Below are 16,569 nucleotides of genomic sequence, written 5' to 3'. Positions count from 1 at the left end.
AAAATAATTTATTCATGGTACCAAAAACTAATACATGCTTGTAATAGGAACGGTCCATCTACATGCTCAAATCTTGCTCAACGGAAGCTTACTCATCCACAAATGAAGTTGTACAATTAGGAAAAGTAATTGTACAAATATGATGGTGAGAATTTATCCCAAATAGCGTTACTACATGCTATATGCGGATCCCAAACAGTAATCAAAAGCTCAGCATTAACGACATATAAAGTCCATATGATAAAATCTTAAACTGATCAATGACTCATGATCGAAATGGGTGGATCTTACGAAATTTTGTACAAATAAAAGTTTCAAGAAACATAGAAAACTCATGATCCAAAAAAAGATATATAGTTCGCAAGGAACTACATAAATGTACGCAAGCCAAGAAGAGTAGGAATCAATGTAAATTTCGAGTGTTTGAATGCAAAACTCACCTCTGAGCTTCAGTTGAAGTAGAGTTGGTGTCAGGCATTGATCCGTGCTTGCTTTCCAACAAAGAATGTTGGGAAGGCTAGGTATATATATAAAGGGGAGAGGGACAGAATAGGTAATAAAAAAAATTGGGCTGGCAGTCGATGCTACATAAATCTGGAGTTAGCTGAGTAAGAACTTGTGAGAGTCCCTTGTTCTTTCGTTGGCTTCTTATAGAATTCGATTTTGGTGACGTTTCCTTGGCGCCTGAGACAGCCCATCGACATCCATGTTATTTGGTCAAAAGACTTAAAGTCGATGCTACATAAATCTGGAGTTGGTGGTTGAAGACCTACTGTTTCAAGCCATTTAGACAAAGTCAATACTGCGGAATGTCGTACCTCGCACACACAGAAATCTTGAATTTAGAGATAAGGATTGCCGGATACACTGTACAACGTGGACAGAATTATAAAAAACTGACAAAGTTTAATTATGTTATGGCTTCAGTCACTTTAGATTGGATAATATGAAGTGAGAACTTGTTAAATTATATCAATAACAATAAAAATTTATCAATTAATTATATCAAACAATATATGAATTGTTGGATATATCAATACATAAATTATATCAATAACAATAAAAATTTATTAATTAATTATATCAAAAAATATATGTATTGATATATTCATATGCGATGAAAATATTTACTATTCATTTATTTTTGTAAACAATACAAACTAATGTTTTTAGACATTTTTGCTAAACTTTTACAATCTATGATGGACAATTTTTAAACTTTTACAATCTATGATGGACAATTCACATTGTACCAAATAAACCCTAGAAAAGTGGCAAAAGTACCTCCGCATCGTAAAAGTTTAAAAGATGGACAATCTATGATGGACAATTCAATCGAATTCTATAAGAAGCCAACGAAAGAACAAGGGACTCTCACAAGTTCTTACTCAGCTAACTCCAGATTTATGTAGCATCGACTGCCAGCCCAATTTTTTTTATTACCTATTCTGTCCCTCTCCCCTTTATATATATACCTAGCCTTCCCAACATTCTTTGTTGGAAAGCAAGCACGGATCAATGCCTGACACCAACTCTACTTCAACTGAAGCTCAGAGGTGAGTTTTGCATTCAAACACTCGAAATTTACATTGATTCCTACTCTTCTTGGCTTGCGTACATTTATGTAGTTCCTTGCGAACTATATATCTTTTTTTGGATCATGAGTTTTCTATGTTTCTTGAAACTTTTATTTGTACAAAATTTCGTAAGATCCACCCATTTCGATCATGAGTCATTGATCAGTTTAAGATTTTATCATATGGACTTTATATGTCGTTAATGCTGAGCTTTTGATTACTGTTTGGGATCCGCATATAGCATGTAGTAACGCTATTTGGGATAAATTCTCACCATCATATTTGTACAATTACTTTTCCTAATTGTACAACTTCATTTGTGGATGAGTAAGCTTCCGTTGAGCAAGATTTGAGCATGTAGATGGACCGTTCCTATTACAAGCATGTATTAGTTTTTGGTACCATGAATAAATTATTTTGGATCTCCTTTTTTTTTGTTTTTTTTTTTCTCTGCAGACTCGTAGAACAAGAAGATGCCATCCATGAAAAAGTGAAAGATTTCTTGGCATCCTCGCTTAGATGGTCACTTGCTCTTGTTGGAGCTAAGGATTTACTAATGAACATGCAAGCGACCTTCTTCGCGATTTACGTATCTCCGGTCGTGCTCTTTGGCATCGGTTCTCGAATAAGACGAAGCAATCGTGGAGAGGCATTCATCAATTTCATGTTCTTGATACTAGGATGTCTCGTTGTTGGAATAGCACTCAATTCAATCGTATCGAGTTCTTACATCAAGTGGGCTATCTATGGTATGTTCCTTGCTGGGGTAATTGCAAACCCCGATTACCAACAATTTTTTCAGGAGATGAAGCGAATCATCGAGCCCTTGAGTGAAGCAACTTATTTGAGACTCAGAAACTTGTTTATTCAGTCACGTGTGTTTATCGAAGTTCTTTTGAGAATTAATGTTGCAAACCAAGAAGAATAGTCGATGAATAACACCCCCACGACTCGGCCGGTGGGTGGTGACGGCGTCGAAGTCGAGGTGCGCATTGTCTAGTTAATCTCGTGATGGAATTCGACACCCTTCATCTCTCGGTTTTTTTTTTTCCCCTTTTCCTTTGCATTATAAGATGTTGTACGATATGCAAGATAGATATCCCAGGTTTTTCTTCTCTATTACGTGTTTGTATTGCAAGCATATTTACTCCATCTTCGTAAAATTTCTATTGATATAAAGAATTTTCTAGTTATATTTTGCCCATCATACTACATTTTCCATTATAGATTTGACCTAAAGATTAGAGGGACAAATCTTTAACAAGGACAAAAAGAAGAAAAAAATCATCTTCATCCTTGTGTGGTGTTGACACCTGACTTTTTATTACATTTATTTCATTTTTTATTATTTATTAATTTATTTATTTTTATAAAATTATTAAAAAAAGACAAAAAATCATAAAAATTGAAAAATCAACTTTGGAAGCCTTGGCCTAGCCTTAGGAACCAATTTTGAGCAAAAAAACATTTTTCTTAATTTTTAATATTTTTTCGAATTTATTTAATTATAAAATACCAAAAAAATCATAAAAAATGCCATTCGTGGTCATAAAAATACCAAAAATAATAGATATTTTTATTTTAATTCCCTCTTCACTTTGGTCACTTCAATTTTTGAAAATTTGATTCGGGTTATTATGTTTCTTCATAAATGTAAACCCGAATCTAGCATAAAAATTCCTCTTCGAGTCTTTTAATTTGCGATTTTCATTCTTAATAAGCCATGACATTGATATATAGAGCCTTGAAATCCAATTGTGTCAATTTGCCCTCCAATTTCTTCAATTTTAACCAAAAGGGCTTAATTGCACAAATCCCTTGCAATTTAGTCTCCGGTTTCGCTAATCTTGAAATTAAATTTTGTATGGGCACACCCATAAAAATATAGGCCCTCTAAACTACATTTTTCATCCTTCCGAATCCATTGGTGGCCTTGGTTTGGATTGATTTGATCATTTCACCTTTGAAAAATGCAGAAATCATTTTCGGATCAAGATTAAAATTTGGGGTTTTTGTCAAATCCCAAACTTTTAATCCACGAAAATACTCGTTTTGAATGAGAAACATTATGGGCAACCTAATTTTGGCATTGGACCAAAAAAAAAAAAAACCTAATTTTGGCATCAATTTTACGAAAAATGATCAAATTAAGCCCGGATTTGATTATTCTTCTCCGATTGGATCTGCCGGGTCGGATGCAACCCGACCCAGCGGATTTGGGTCTGCACCTCATACACCAAAGGCTTCGCACACCCATTTCCAGACCCTTCCTCAGACACAAACCTTCACGCGACGCCGTTCCCTCACATCACAGGATCTCGTCTTTGTTCGCTAGTGCACCTCATTGACCGTACAGGGCAACAAGTCTTACCTGAAATCTTCGACTTCTTTGCGTGACTGACATCGCAAGTTGCTTTCTTCGGTCCTTCTCGTGCACGCAAAATAACGACGATGTAAACAAAACGAATGGAATTTTAATATGATAGGAAAGACGAATCCCGAAAGTGGAAAATTTTTGTGTCGTGTTAATTATGATTTGGGCGCAAGAACAAATAAATCACGATTAAAAAATTTCCAACATTAAAAAAAAAAGGGTAGGAAAATCAACGTCGAAAATTCCAAATCGTGTCCTCTACGACACATTTATCATAATTTTTTTGTGATACCAAGACTACGAAACGTATACTAATGTGATGCATTTACCCTCCGTCGAAATTTCATCGATGAGCACCCTCATAGATCTGCCTACATAGACCACCGGAAGGCAACGCGAGTTAACACGTCGCCCCGTGTGAATTAGGTGAAATAAAAAAAATGATGCCGTTTTTGCTTGAATTTTATCCAACGGAATCTTGACGGAAGATCACACGAGTACAAAAATTGGGGATTTTTTTACGTCACGCGAAAATTTTTATTTCAAATGTCTCACGATTGACATAATTTTAATTTTTTTTTTATGTCGGAAATGTCGTTATTACCGTCAGAATTAAATAATTTCTCCAGAAGATGCACGGTTTTCCATTTTCAAAGCATTTGGACACACGCCGGGGCCGCCCCTTTTAACCCTTGACTGGTAATTTTTCTGCGATGCAGACTTTTTTGATCCCGTGGAAATTACCGTCGCATTCGTGTCGATTATCGACCGACGGCACGTTACGTCATATATAAAAACACGAGGGGGCATTTGCCATGCCAATTTGCCAACTACATCTTTGCTTCCAGGAGGTCAAATCGTACCTCACTGCGTTCTCCCCTTGCTCCTTCGAAACAAGTCTCTTCCACCCTTTCTCTTTTACCTTTTTTATATAGGTCGAATCAAAAGTTAAAAGATTTTTTCAAATTTGAGCAAAACCAAAAGGTGCCTTTTTTTATATATTTAACGATTTGGACAACTATTCGATGGACATTTATATACCGCAAAAGTTTCGAGTTTTCCAAGTCATGGAGACGTCAGAGTGCGTGTCCTTTGAGATCGGATCGGTTCAAGATAATAAAAAAATTTTAACAAGCGAAAATGAATTTCGATGCGCCTTATCTAACCAAATATAAAATAAGAAAAACTATATTGAGGTCCAGATTATTTAACGCCAGCTGTAGCAAAGTCCTAGACATTCGACAATATACGATCAAGTCCTAAACATTTTAGATTCAATGCGATGAAATCATTTCGACAATTACTTGGACATATTTGTCGATGTGGTACGCTGGAATTTAATGTGGTGCTTTTTAATACTCTCTAATATATGTGGCATTGACTCTCTCTCTCTCTCTCTCTATATATATATGTATCTATCTAACTCAGTTTTGTTTGATTTCCTCCGCGTTATCACTACATATGCTTAGAAGTTTCTAAAAACCCAACGACATAATCTAGCATACCATGCTAGTAAATTTGCTTGAACAATTGCATAAAGAACTTGATTGCACCAGATACAAAATGCTAAGATCCGATTATACGTTGAACAAAAGCATTTTAAGATTTTCGGTGCGATCTTTTATGTAAAATAATATCTTTCGAGATATTACGAGAATGAATTTTCAACAAGGATTTGATTAAAAGTGGCTCAAAAAATGCGTTAACAAAAACCTCTTTATTTAGATAAAGAAATGCTCACGATCTAATAAAATATTACTGAGGTATTCCAATAATAAAAGCCAAATAGATGGCAAAATGCAATATCTAATAAAATGAGAGAATGTAAACGGGCGCGTGCGTCGTGACGGGTAGGCACGTGCCCCAACGGCAACGACCCTCCCATGCGGACCTTCCTTCTGAGACCCGACCCAGAGAATAGACCCGGCCCATCTCAATCCAAAAATTTTAAAATATATAAAAAAATGAAAGAACAACAAATCAAAATCAAATGCAATTGCACTTTCCCCTCAGTCGCTCTCTCATTTGCGCTGCCAAAGGTCGTCATCATCATCGTCTTCTCCATTTCCAGCGCGTCTCTCTCTCCTCCGTCAGGCCTTCCCTCTTCCCCGCGACCACACGCCGTTGCCGCCTCCTCCGAACCCTCGCTCCGTTCGCACCCCGATCCATGGCCGCCGCCGCCGACAACCCGTCGGTGATCTCTGCCGACGACGAAGCGAAGTTCGGCTTCCAGCGGGCGGAGATGTACAAGGGCACCCTCGCCAACACCGTCGACCCCCCTTACGACCGCCACGTCTTCCTTTGCTACAAGGGCCCCGAGTCTTGGACCCCGAAGGTCGAGGACGCCGACACGGAGATGCTTCCCAAGCTGCTCGGGGTTGCTCTCAAGGCCCGCAAGAATGACATCCCCGTCAAGGTTAGTTCGGGTTTGGGTCGAGGTTTTGTGCTTACGCGTGTGTTGGTACTTCTGTTGTGTGGAAATCGTGGTTCTGGAGGTTGTTGAGCTGGTTTGGAGTCTGGATCTGGTGAGGAAAGTTTGTTGACTATTCGGATTTTCTTGCATTTTGACTTGTGGTTTTTTCGTAGACGAGGCTGACCATATGTGGAGGATGCAGTGGGATCGAGTGCTCGGATGGGGATGTGTTGATTTTCCCTGACATGATCAAATACAAGTGAGTGTTTGCTTTGATATATGATTTGGCTTTTCTTATGAAACTTTTACCCGGATAGTTCTTCCCTTCAAGTTCAATCTCATGCTGAGATGCGGGAAGATGATGCTACGCAATTTCATTTTTGGTTACCGGGCTCTGAGAATTCGTCCTGTCTGTGTCCACAATAGTTCATTCTTCTGAATAATTCCTTATTTTCTTTTGCACTTGCGAAGTTGTTACTGTTAAGAATAAGCGATTTATATCGTGGTTCTTCATCCCCATCAAACGACCCCCGCATCCCCACCCAAAAGGAGAAAAGGCCCCTAACACCGATTATAAAGACTGAAGCAGTGACTCATCACCTCATGCAATCTTTCCTTTTCTTGATCAATCTGAAGATATTTTTGTTTTCATGACAGGGGTCTGACTGAATCAGGTGTGGACAGCTTTGTTGAGGATGTGCTGGTGAATGGAAAGCCTTGGGCTTCTGGAGTGCCAGAGGCATTTACTGGTTCCCATGTATTTGTCTGTGCTCATGGTAGTCGAGATCGGAGGTGCGGTGTTTGTGGGCCCCCTCTTATAGAGAAACTGAACGAGGAGATTGAGTTGCGTGGACTGAAGGATCAGGTATTTGTTAGCCCATGCTCTCACATAGGTGGCCACAAATATGCTGGGAATTTGATAGTCTTCTCTCCAGATTCAGCAGGAACAATCACGGGTCATTGGTCAGTCCTGGTTTAAACTTTCTTTAAGTTCTTTCTCAAGCTGTAGAAACTACGAAGTATTCATTTAAATAGCACACCGTGAGTTGACTTTATGATCTGCTTGCAGGTATGGCTATGTAACGCCTGATGATGTGCCTGAAGTTCTTGAGCAGCATATTGGGCAAGGAAAAGTGATAGAGAGGCTTTGGAGGTTTGCTCTTTTGCTCTCTGTGCATAGAACTTCTTGAGAGTTAATTTTGTTCTTTATGCTCACCAATACTGAAAAATATTAGTAGGAATTATCAAATGCTGTAGCTAGTGATGTTAACTATAAGGACTCATTGGTTGTCTTTAGCAGTCAATCACTTCAAGCAGCTATTTTTGCTTCAAACTGTTTTGTGTTGGGTCTTATCTTTGTAAATGGTCCTCTTTACAAAAGGTAGTTGCTACTGCTGGTGTTTGATGCTGTCATACGGTCAGGTTCAGCTGATTATTGTTTGTATACTGTTTTTTCTTTTTCGAAAGAATGATTGAGAGTGCAATAATGACAGTTCTTTGCAGGAAGTTATAGTAATTTACCTGATAATAATGCTTGCCGTCATTCACTTAAACCCCCCCAAAACAAAAAAAAAACGCTTTTCTTCACTTGCCAATTGGAATTGATTGATGCGTAGAATCTTCCCACAATCACAGAAAGTGGAAATTAGCCTTGTCATGTTCATAGATGCGTAGAAGTATCTCATCTGACCTATTGATTAAGGTACCCAAGCATGCCAAAGCAGCCACCAGCAGAAAGTGTCTGGCTGTGTCGTTCACTTCATTTCCTCAGTTTATAATATTTTCACAGAAAGGATTATCACTTGTGTGGAGTAGAATTTCAGTTTTATCTCTTATTCTTGTAGATAAACTTTTGCCTCTTACATTTTTAGGGGTAACATGCCCTGCTTATTCTTGTGCTGCCTTCTTTGCTTGAAATGCTTCTTAGTACTCTTCTTCTAGTCAGTCTTGCAACTTTTTGAGCTGGAGAGTTTCGCTTTTCCTGATAATTGTGAAAAATCTACTGTCTGTAACTATAAGAGTTTGAGCATTACAGTGAATATGGTATTGTATGGGTCGTGAGTGGCAAGATGTAGGTAGTTCACTTCCTTGCGTCTGTCTGTTGCTGTGTCAACGTGGGCCACTGTGTATGGGTTGTAGTGGCAGGCTGTAGATTCTAGTTCTTCCTTGCGTCTATGTCTCTTGCTGTGTCAAACATGGGCCACTTTGTTTGTTTCATGTCGCTGATAATTGCAAGCTTAGGATTAAGCTGATTCGTAAAAACTTTTTGTCCCCTACTCGTGTAGTCTTTTCACAATCACTCTCTGTACTCTATTAAGAGGTACACCATAAATTTTCCACTCACATTTGTCACCGAAAGGGTATTATGTGTGTCAATGAATACAACTGTACAAGATATTGATGGTGAGTGGATGCAGGGGCCAAATGGGAGCATCTGCTGGTGAAGGTCAAAAGGCTGATAAACAGAAACTTCCAAATGGAACAGATCACAAGAAAAGCAGAAAGCATGAAGAAAGCATTGTGCAGGAGCAAAAGGAAGCTGTCTCTGGATGTTGCCAGGGAGTCAATGGCTTTTCTTGTTGCAGAGATGGAAGCTTGGATCAGAGTAGCGCAAGTGAGGAAAAGAAGCAGAAGGGGAGTTGTCCCGGCTGGGTGGGAAAGTGGGAACAAAGTGAGGTTCTCACCGCTGCCGCTATCGTAGGAGCTGTGGCAACTATCGCAGTGGCCTACAGCTTTTATAGGAGGTCTAGCTAAGTATAATAGATTCACGTAAGTCATTAGTAATCATTGATGGATTGGTTCCCTGCCTTCTCTCTTTTTGATAGCATCATCAAATAAGTACTTGGAACTATGTGGTTTGGGAGGAAATATATGTGTAAGCCCCCCCAATTCCTGCGGGTTCTGCTTGTTTACGCAGAATCAAGCAGAAGATGCACGTTTGTGGTTCCTGATATTGAAGCACAGGTTAATACTGTTCTTGATCTCATTTTTTTGTTTCTCTGACATTGAATCGAGCTGCTTAGTGGTGCACACCCTATGGAATGCTTCCCGTTTTTTGTGATGTGTTGGAGTAAATATGTGCTGGGCAGCGTGTGCTCCGGCTAGATTCTTCCTTACTGAGTCCTTTGTTAAAGCTAATATGACATCTTTTGGGCTGCGAACCCCTTTTAATCCTTTGCCTGCACTTCTCTGTAACAACAAATGCTGAAGAGGGCGCGCGTGTTTGATCAGCATCTCTTTTGTCATTTATGTGGGGATACACTTTAGTGCTAGTTGAATGGTGAATGAATGATATTGGATGGAGACTACTTGATCAAATTCAAAACGGGAAATGAAGCGAGTGAACAAGCTTGGGCTTTAAGTTATTAGTCGGGTTTTCGGAATTGCAAGACGATCATGAAGGCATCTGTCTTGTGAAATTCTGCACGAACGATGAGCAGCGATTTCGGTAAGGCGAAGAGCAGACGACTGGACACAGTTCCCTCGTGATTATTATTGACTTCAGGCAAACGAAGAATTGCCATTGAGATTCAAATAAACTTAAAGTTGATAGCAAAAAATCAGATGCGAGGCTTGCCACTTTTGAGATACCACATTGTGAATTTGATGGCAACCCCTTTTGCAATCCTAACTGGCCATGTAATATTCAACTAGAAAAAGAAAAGAAAGCACATAGAAATCGCCGTGTTGGGCATGTTTTTGTTGAGAGATTTCAGATTTAATGACGAAAATATTATTCTGATAATCAATTAGATTTTTTTAGTTTCAAAGCTGTTGAAGCCTTAAATTACAAGGCAAAAGGATCCACCGAGAAAGTCGCACAATAATAGACTTTGTTGTTTTCATTAACGTCGGATTATATTGCTTCAACCATCGGTGACAAGATGGAGACACGAACGAAAATGGGATAACTTTGTATATTCAGGGAAAATTTTTAAATAAGAATTCGAAATAGATTTTATTTCAAATAAGAACTCGAAGTGTTCTCATGAGAGACCCGAAGTGTCCAAGCAAGCGCCGGCCTCGCGGCCCTTTGGGCAAAGCGAGGCGAGACGAGCCCTCGTGACCGTAGATGAGACCGGCCCTAGTCATGGGTTAGGTGAGACCGCCTAGCCCATGGCCATCGATGAGGAGGAAGAGGAAAAAAAAAAAGAAAGTGCAAAAGGATGAAAATATATTTGATCAGATCCTTCTTCGAAACGATGAAGGTATTTCATGTTCTTATTTAAAATAAAATCTGCTTTATGCCCTTAATTAAAGAAATGAGCGCGCTTAATTGGAATTTTACCTCGATCCTGGGCCATAATAGAATTCTAAAAAAACGAAATAAGAAAGAAATAACGAAAAAAGAGGAGGAGTTGAGGGGGGGGGGAATATATACAAAATGATATCAGGAGCTAACTGGGGAAGGTTCGGGCCACCTAAGTTTGGCCGCCGCGTCAAAACAAAATTCAATTCGTCTAAAGAATGCAATGCAACTCTTCCCTATTTAAAAAAAAAAACACAAAATTCAAAGTGAAAAATAGGCACGATGGAAAGAGCCAATAAACGCACGACATTTGTCATCAATCGCTTATTCCTTGGAGATTGACATTTTGGAATCTCCCAAATGTTTCGCAATTCGTGCTTTTCTCCGAACGAAATTATACTATGTGTGAAGGGAATTCGCCCCCTTTTCAGACAAATTTTGATTTCGCATTTTCATAGCAATTATCTGGACTCAGTTCAATTCTATGCCCTGCAGTGGACCCAAAGGAAAATTTAACGGCTTAGATTAATTTGCAGTTGACTTTTGAATCGATTTGATTGACGATGCTCCGACAAATTCAATGTCACGATTAGATTTCAGACGAGAGTGTTTGATTTCCTTGCCTTTTTTTTTTTTTTACTTTTTTCTCTAAATAAGGACGCGAATAATCCAGCCCCACACCAAAGAAAGCCTTGAATCTAGCAAAGACATCATTAAATAGTGGACGAGATTGAGAAGATGTTGAGGAGAATTTGGGCTTATCTGCAAATAAATAAAAATAAAATTGCCATCTTCTCCGTTACCATTCAATTTTGCAAAAGTAGAGAAGTTGGCCGAAAGTTCCACAGTCATTTCTTATTGGTGTTTCGTGGCCACACTAGTCCTGCGTCCAGCTTAAAGCAACTTCGTCCTTGCTTTTGGACCGTCTGATATTTTTTTTTTTCCTGTTAAGTAAGAATATGCTTTGATTTTTCATAATGGTCCTCGAATTTGGAACCCTCTCGATCGAGCCGAGGCTTTAAGTAGTTCGTGTGGAACTCGGAGTTCTACGGAACGAGACTCGACTCGTTTCGCTGCGACGATTCGGAGGAACTGTTCGTGGGAATCATGCTGGCGTTACGCTAAATATGCGTATGAAGACCATAGTGACTGGCAAATGCCATTAACTGGGGAATGGACCCGTCTTGAAATAGAACTAGATGCTGTTCTTTTTTGCTCTTTCGCATGATGAGAAGAGCTTGGACAGAAACTCGACATTCACTTTTGCACGAGTGGAGGGAGTTGCTAAATAAAGGTGGTGGGGGAATCGTGTTGGGAGAGCGCAAGAGAAGTCTAATATCTTCATCAGAGATATCGCTAAGAGAAAGTCTAGATCCGAGCTCGCCAACATAGCTCTACTCAAAAGCTTAAAGTCAATGAGTTATGTGTCGACTAATATATATTAAACCACATCAATTCTCAAATGTAACATCCGTCTTAATAATCTCTCCCTCACGTGTGAGCTCTTCCACCTTAATTCTTAGTCTCTTTCTCTGGACTGAACAATGAAGGCTGCCATCGTGCCCCGCGTTGCTACGCAACAATGCCCACCGCTCGAAAACCGCGATGGTCACTAGATTCCTTCCTTGAGATATCTGCCAAACCAATCAACCATCGGCTATTTAACCATTTATTGAGAGCGTCCAACGTAAGTCCGATACTTTTACTGTATTGCTAAAAATGAGCCAAAGTTTGAGCCTATCAATATATGTAGTTGGATCTACATTCGCTCAAAAATTTAAATCAATAAATTATGGACCAACTAAAATATATTAACTCCATACCGTAATAATTTCTCAATTCGAAACTTTTTTTAACACGACTTATGTGGACATCTTAACAAATTACAGAGTCAATCATACGCGCAAGGAGCCAATCAACGTGTGGATGAAACAGCTAAGATGGCGATCGAAGGACCTCAGCAAGTTGCTTTTCTTGATCGTGTCCCTTATGATGTTAAGAGTTAAGACTCTGTTTTCAGCCGATTAGAACAGGGCCACTAACCGTGTAGGCCCGCGTAAAATTGTCCTGTTGCTGTAAGCCGGTACTTTTGATTAGTCTCTGATTGGGTTGGAATCCTCTTGCTTGTGGGGAAAAAGGAAAGGTAACCATGCCATTTGCATGCTCCTCTCAAGGCCTGAAAGAGACGCTACGAACCAGAGCATCCGATGACAAAAGCGGAGCTGCCTTTTGATTTCCCTTTTCTGTTTTTTAAGTATTACCCTCTATTCGTCTCTCTCTCTCTCTCTCTCTCTCGCTCGCTGAGACGTGTATGATGCGTTCCTGTTCGTATATGTATTGTTAATACATAAAGATCAATCAAGTGTTGCGATATCATCGACCTTTGACGAGCTTGGAGTTGGCAGGTGGTTGGGTCTCCGAAAATCGAAGCGGATAACGACAAACTATATAATATAAACACTTGGCAACGAAAATGTGAGTTCACTCATCTGTGTCTCATCTCATCTCATGTTGATCAAAGCACTGTCTGTTCTGTTCATTTCTGGGTCTCTCTCTTTCTTCTTCTTTTCGCTTTGCCCGTTCATTTCGTTTAATCTTGAGGCTTGAACTGTCGTCTACTTGCAAAAAGGAGAGTTTTTTGAGATTTGGGTTCTTTGTTTTATTGTGTTTTTGTTGGTGGGGTTTGGTGAATGAGGAGTTGGGTGTTTGTTTGGTTAGCTTCTGTTAAGTTTTGATGGACAGCTGGAGTGGAACAAAGGGAAAGTGAGCCCATTGGTGAGCAAAATCAGAGCGAGGCTGGGGCAAAGACAACCCTCGACGATGCCCTTGAATTTGGTTCACGCTTCTGATGGATTGCCCCGTGTTCTCTTGACTGAGCCATCTGGTTCATCTGCTGAGGTTAGTCCATTAGTTCCTGAATACTCTTCTTTTTTCGCTCTCTTTTTGAATTTTTGTTATGAGCTTGATTGGAGGGGTCGAAATGATATGTAGACAGTCTCATGTGGAAAGCTGTGGGAGTAAATCCCTACCTGTTTTTGTTGTTTAAGTTTTTAAATCTTTGGAAAGATGGGCGGTGGAATTTCTTTCTCGATAAAGAATTTGCTTGTGATGATTCGGGTATGCTTGGTTCACTGTAATTAATGCCGAAGTGGATGTACGAAATGAAGTATCCGAATACATGGTTAGTTCTGTATGATGTTCCCAGAAACATCTGTATGAACCGTTTATGTGATGTTTATAGAAGCATTCCGTCGAATCTGGAAAGTTGTCTAAGTTTTTAGCGATGGATCTGAAAATGCTTATGTCATGTTTGAGCATTGATTGAAGCATCTGGCTCTCAGATAATGAGTTTCTGATGTTGGATTTTTGTCTCCACTTCCCGAAGACTTGGACCTTTTGACTAGAAGAATGAGCTTGCTAATTTTGCAAACTATGACATGATTTTCCATTTGATTCTCCAGGAATCTGTTGTTAGTTGTTGCCTGTCACCTACTGATTGAAATCCATGACTTCAGGTGCTTCTCTATGGAGGGCAGGTTGTTTCTTGGAAGAATGACCGAAGAGAGGAGCTCCTCTTTATGAGCAGTAAGGTGAACCTAGTGTCACATATTTGCACCTATGTTCCAGACGAGAGTAGTATACGTGCATATATGTAAATGCATGGATTTATGAACATATGATTTTGATGTGGAAGCACGTGAAATGTTGAATTGAGGGCTAACTTCTTTCTAGCCAAAAGGGAATCTTCTTCATTGTAGTGGAGATAGATAGCCAAGCTTCTAAAGTTGTTGAATAGCTTTTTACGGATTTGTCATATGTATATCAAAGCGATAACTTTTGAGTACATGAATGCTTGACAAACCAATAGTGTCGGCCATCAAAGGGAGAATATGTATAGAGGGAATTTGCATGCCCATAGTTCTTTTCTCACCCAGTACTTTCAGCACCATCTTTTTTAAGTTTTTCAGATGTCTTTGAAAACTTATTACTTTTTTTTTTGCCACACGTATGCATTCCTCAATATTTCACGAGTAGAAATCTGTACCTGATGTTAGTGTGCAGGAATGGGGGCTTTTCACCTCAAATTTGCACTTCAGTCAGTTCATTTGATCTCTCTTGAAGCATCAGTTCTCTAAATGACTTCTTTAATATTTTTTAGGCCATCCTGAAGCCACCTAAAGCAATTAGGGGAGGTATACCTGTTTGCTTCCCTCAGGTGAACAATCCGGAAAATGAGCATTCCTAGCGAACAAATTATTAACTTTTGGGAATTGTTATATACTGACTGTTGCTTCCTTGTTCAGTTTGGAAATCTTGGTTCTCTAGAGCAACATGGATTTGCAAGGAATAGAGTGTGGTCTCTGGATAACAATCCTTCACCTCTACCTTCAGCTGACAACCAGTCCTCAGTAGATCTGATACTTAAATCTACAGAAGAGGACCTCAAAACATGGCCCCGTAGGTATGCTTGCGAACCTTGATATACCTGTCAGATGTGTTGCTTTGAAGCCTTCCTAGAGGTCTGTGGTTCTAAGCTTTTGGATTGTTATCTGGTTGTACACCAACAGCTTTGAGCTCCGACTTCGCGTTTCTCTGAGTGCTGGAAAGCTCACTTTGATCCCCCGTGTGAGAAATACTGACAGCAAGGCCTTCTCGTTTACGTTTGCGCTTACAAACTACCTCTCTGTGTCGGACATCAGGTTTGCTTGCCTTCTCATGTAAAAGCTATACCTTTGCCTGTTACTTTTAATGCCGTTTCCGATAAACCACATCGTACTTTTCTCAATCCTTTGATGCCAAAATACAAATGTCTAGAGCTATTGTGTTTCTTTATCAAGCTTCTAGAACTTTAATTGTATTTCATATCATAACATCAAAACCTTAAAGCCTGTCATTGGTTCATGTTTGTTAGAACTTAAAAGTGAAAATCATTTTTATGGATTGGATTATGCTGTTCAATTTGCAGTGAAGTACGTGTTGAAGGCTTAGAGACCCTGGATTACTTTGATAATTTGATGCAAAGAGAAAGGTTCACAGAGCAGGCTGATGCAATCACCTTCGACGGGGAGGTTATGCTCTTTTCATGCTTTTCCGACTAGAACGCCTACAGGATTTAAGTTCATTCTTGAGCTTTGCTTCCCATGTTACATGTGTTTCATTACCATGTGTTTTATTACTTGCTCATGATTGATCTTTCTCATTCAACATTTGTGTTTAGTATCGAAACCTCTTTATGTGTTTGGAAGATTTATTGGTTTATATATTCTTAGACGGACAGAGTTTATTTGAGCACCCCAACGAAGATTGCTATTATAGACCATGAGAAGAAGAGAACCTTTGTGCTGCGGAAGGATGGCATGCCGGATGCAGGTAAATGGTGTCCAAAAGTTGGTGTTTACTTATGTGGCTCCTTTGCTATATGTGGCTATTCATTCTTCACCTTAATCATCTGGGTAACGGCCATATGCTTACAGTGGTATGGAATCCTTGGGACAAAAAGGCAAAGGCACTTTCTGACATGAGTGATGAGGAGTACAAAACTATGCTCTGTGTGGATTCTGCTGCTGTTGAAACACCGATAGTTTTGAAACCCTTTGAAGAGTGGAAAGGCCGTCAAGAACTTTCTACTGTTTCATCAAGCTATTATAGTGGGCAGTTAGATCCTCGAAAGGTTCTTCGTGGCTTTCACTGAATATCGGCATGTTTTTAGATGATTTATATAAGCTGCACGCCCTGTAAATGTGCCCATGTCTCTTTGTTGAGAAACCAAAACATCCACGTGATAGCTGACCACGTTTTCCTAGGTCATGCTATCAGAGGGTTTAGAAACATAAACGTGTTCTATGTCGATCTGTCTGGCATGTGAGGAGCGCATCTTTTTAGTGATATTTTCATACCTTACCATGCCGTGCATTGTGATATTTGTCCGACTAATGTTGTGCATCTAGAGGAGGAT

General features: G+C 39.5%; 2 protein-coding genes across 4 annotated transcripts; both read left to right on the top strand.

Moving 5' to 3' along the window:
- Positions 1-5,940: 5,940 nt before the first annotated feature.
- On the top strand, positions 5,941-9,425 carry LOC115751184 (altered inheritance of mitochondria protein 32). Its single transcript, XM_030688947.2, has 5 exons — positions 5,941-6,367; positions 6,538-6,623; positions 7,022-7,327; positions 7,434-7,517; positions 8,782-9,425. Exons 1-5 carry the CDS (start codon positions 5,942-5,944, stop codon positions 9,116-9,118), a joined length of 1,239 nt encoding a protein of 412 aa, XP_030544807.2. The 5' UTR covers position 5,941; the 3' UTR covers positions 9,119-9,425.
- A 3,346-nt stretch (positions 9,426-12,771) lies between these two features.
- LOC115751186 (putative glucose-6-phosphate 1-epimerase) lies at positions 12,772-16,520 on the top strand. Of its 3 annotated transcripts, none has more exons than XM_030688949.2 (9): positions 12,772-13,088; positions 13,343-13,511; positions 14,129-14,203; positions 14,773-14,829; positions 14,918-15,075; positions 15,182-15,313; positions 15,580-15,682; positions 15,884-15,983; positions 16,088-16,520. In XM_030688949.2, the coding sequence occupies exons 2-9, from the start codon at positions 13,434-13,436 to the stop codon at positions 16,303-16,305; spliced, it is 921 nt and encodes a 306-aa protein (XP_030544809.1). In that variant the 5' UTR covers positions 12,772-13,088; positions 13,343-13,433; the 3' UTR covers positions 16,306-16,520. The 3 variants fall into 3 exon arrangements, with proteins under 3 accessions (XP_030544809.1, XP_030544810.1, XP_030544808.1); XM_030688950.2 differs by having other exon boundaries at positions 13,332-13,511; XM_030688948.2 differs by having other exon boundaries at positions 12,773-13,088; positions 13,356-13,511.
- Positions 16,521-16,569: the final 49 nt, after the last annotated feature.

The sequence above is a fragment of the Rhodamnia argentea genome, chromosome 11, assembly GCF_020921035.1.
Source record: "Rhodamnia argentea isolate NSW1041297 chromosome 11, ASM2092103v1, whole genome shotgun sequence".
Lineage (NCBI taxonomy): Eukaryota > Viridiplantae > Streptophyta > Magnoliopsida > Myrtales > Myrtaceae > Rhodamnia > Rhodamnia argentea.
Note: the sequence above shows the minus strand (reverse complement) of the source record. Positions and strands in the feature narration are given on the sequence as shown.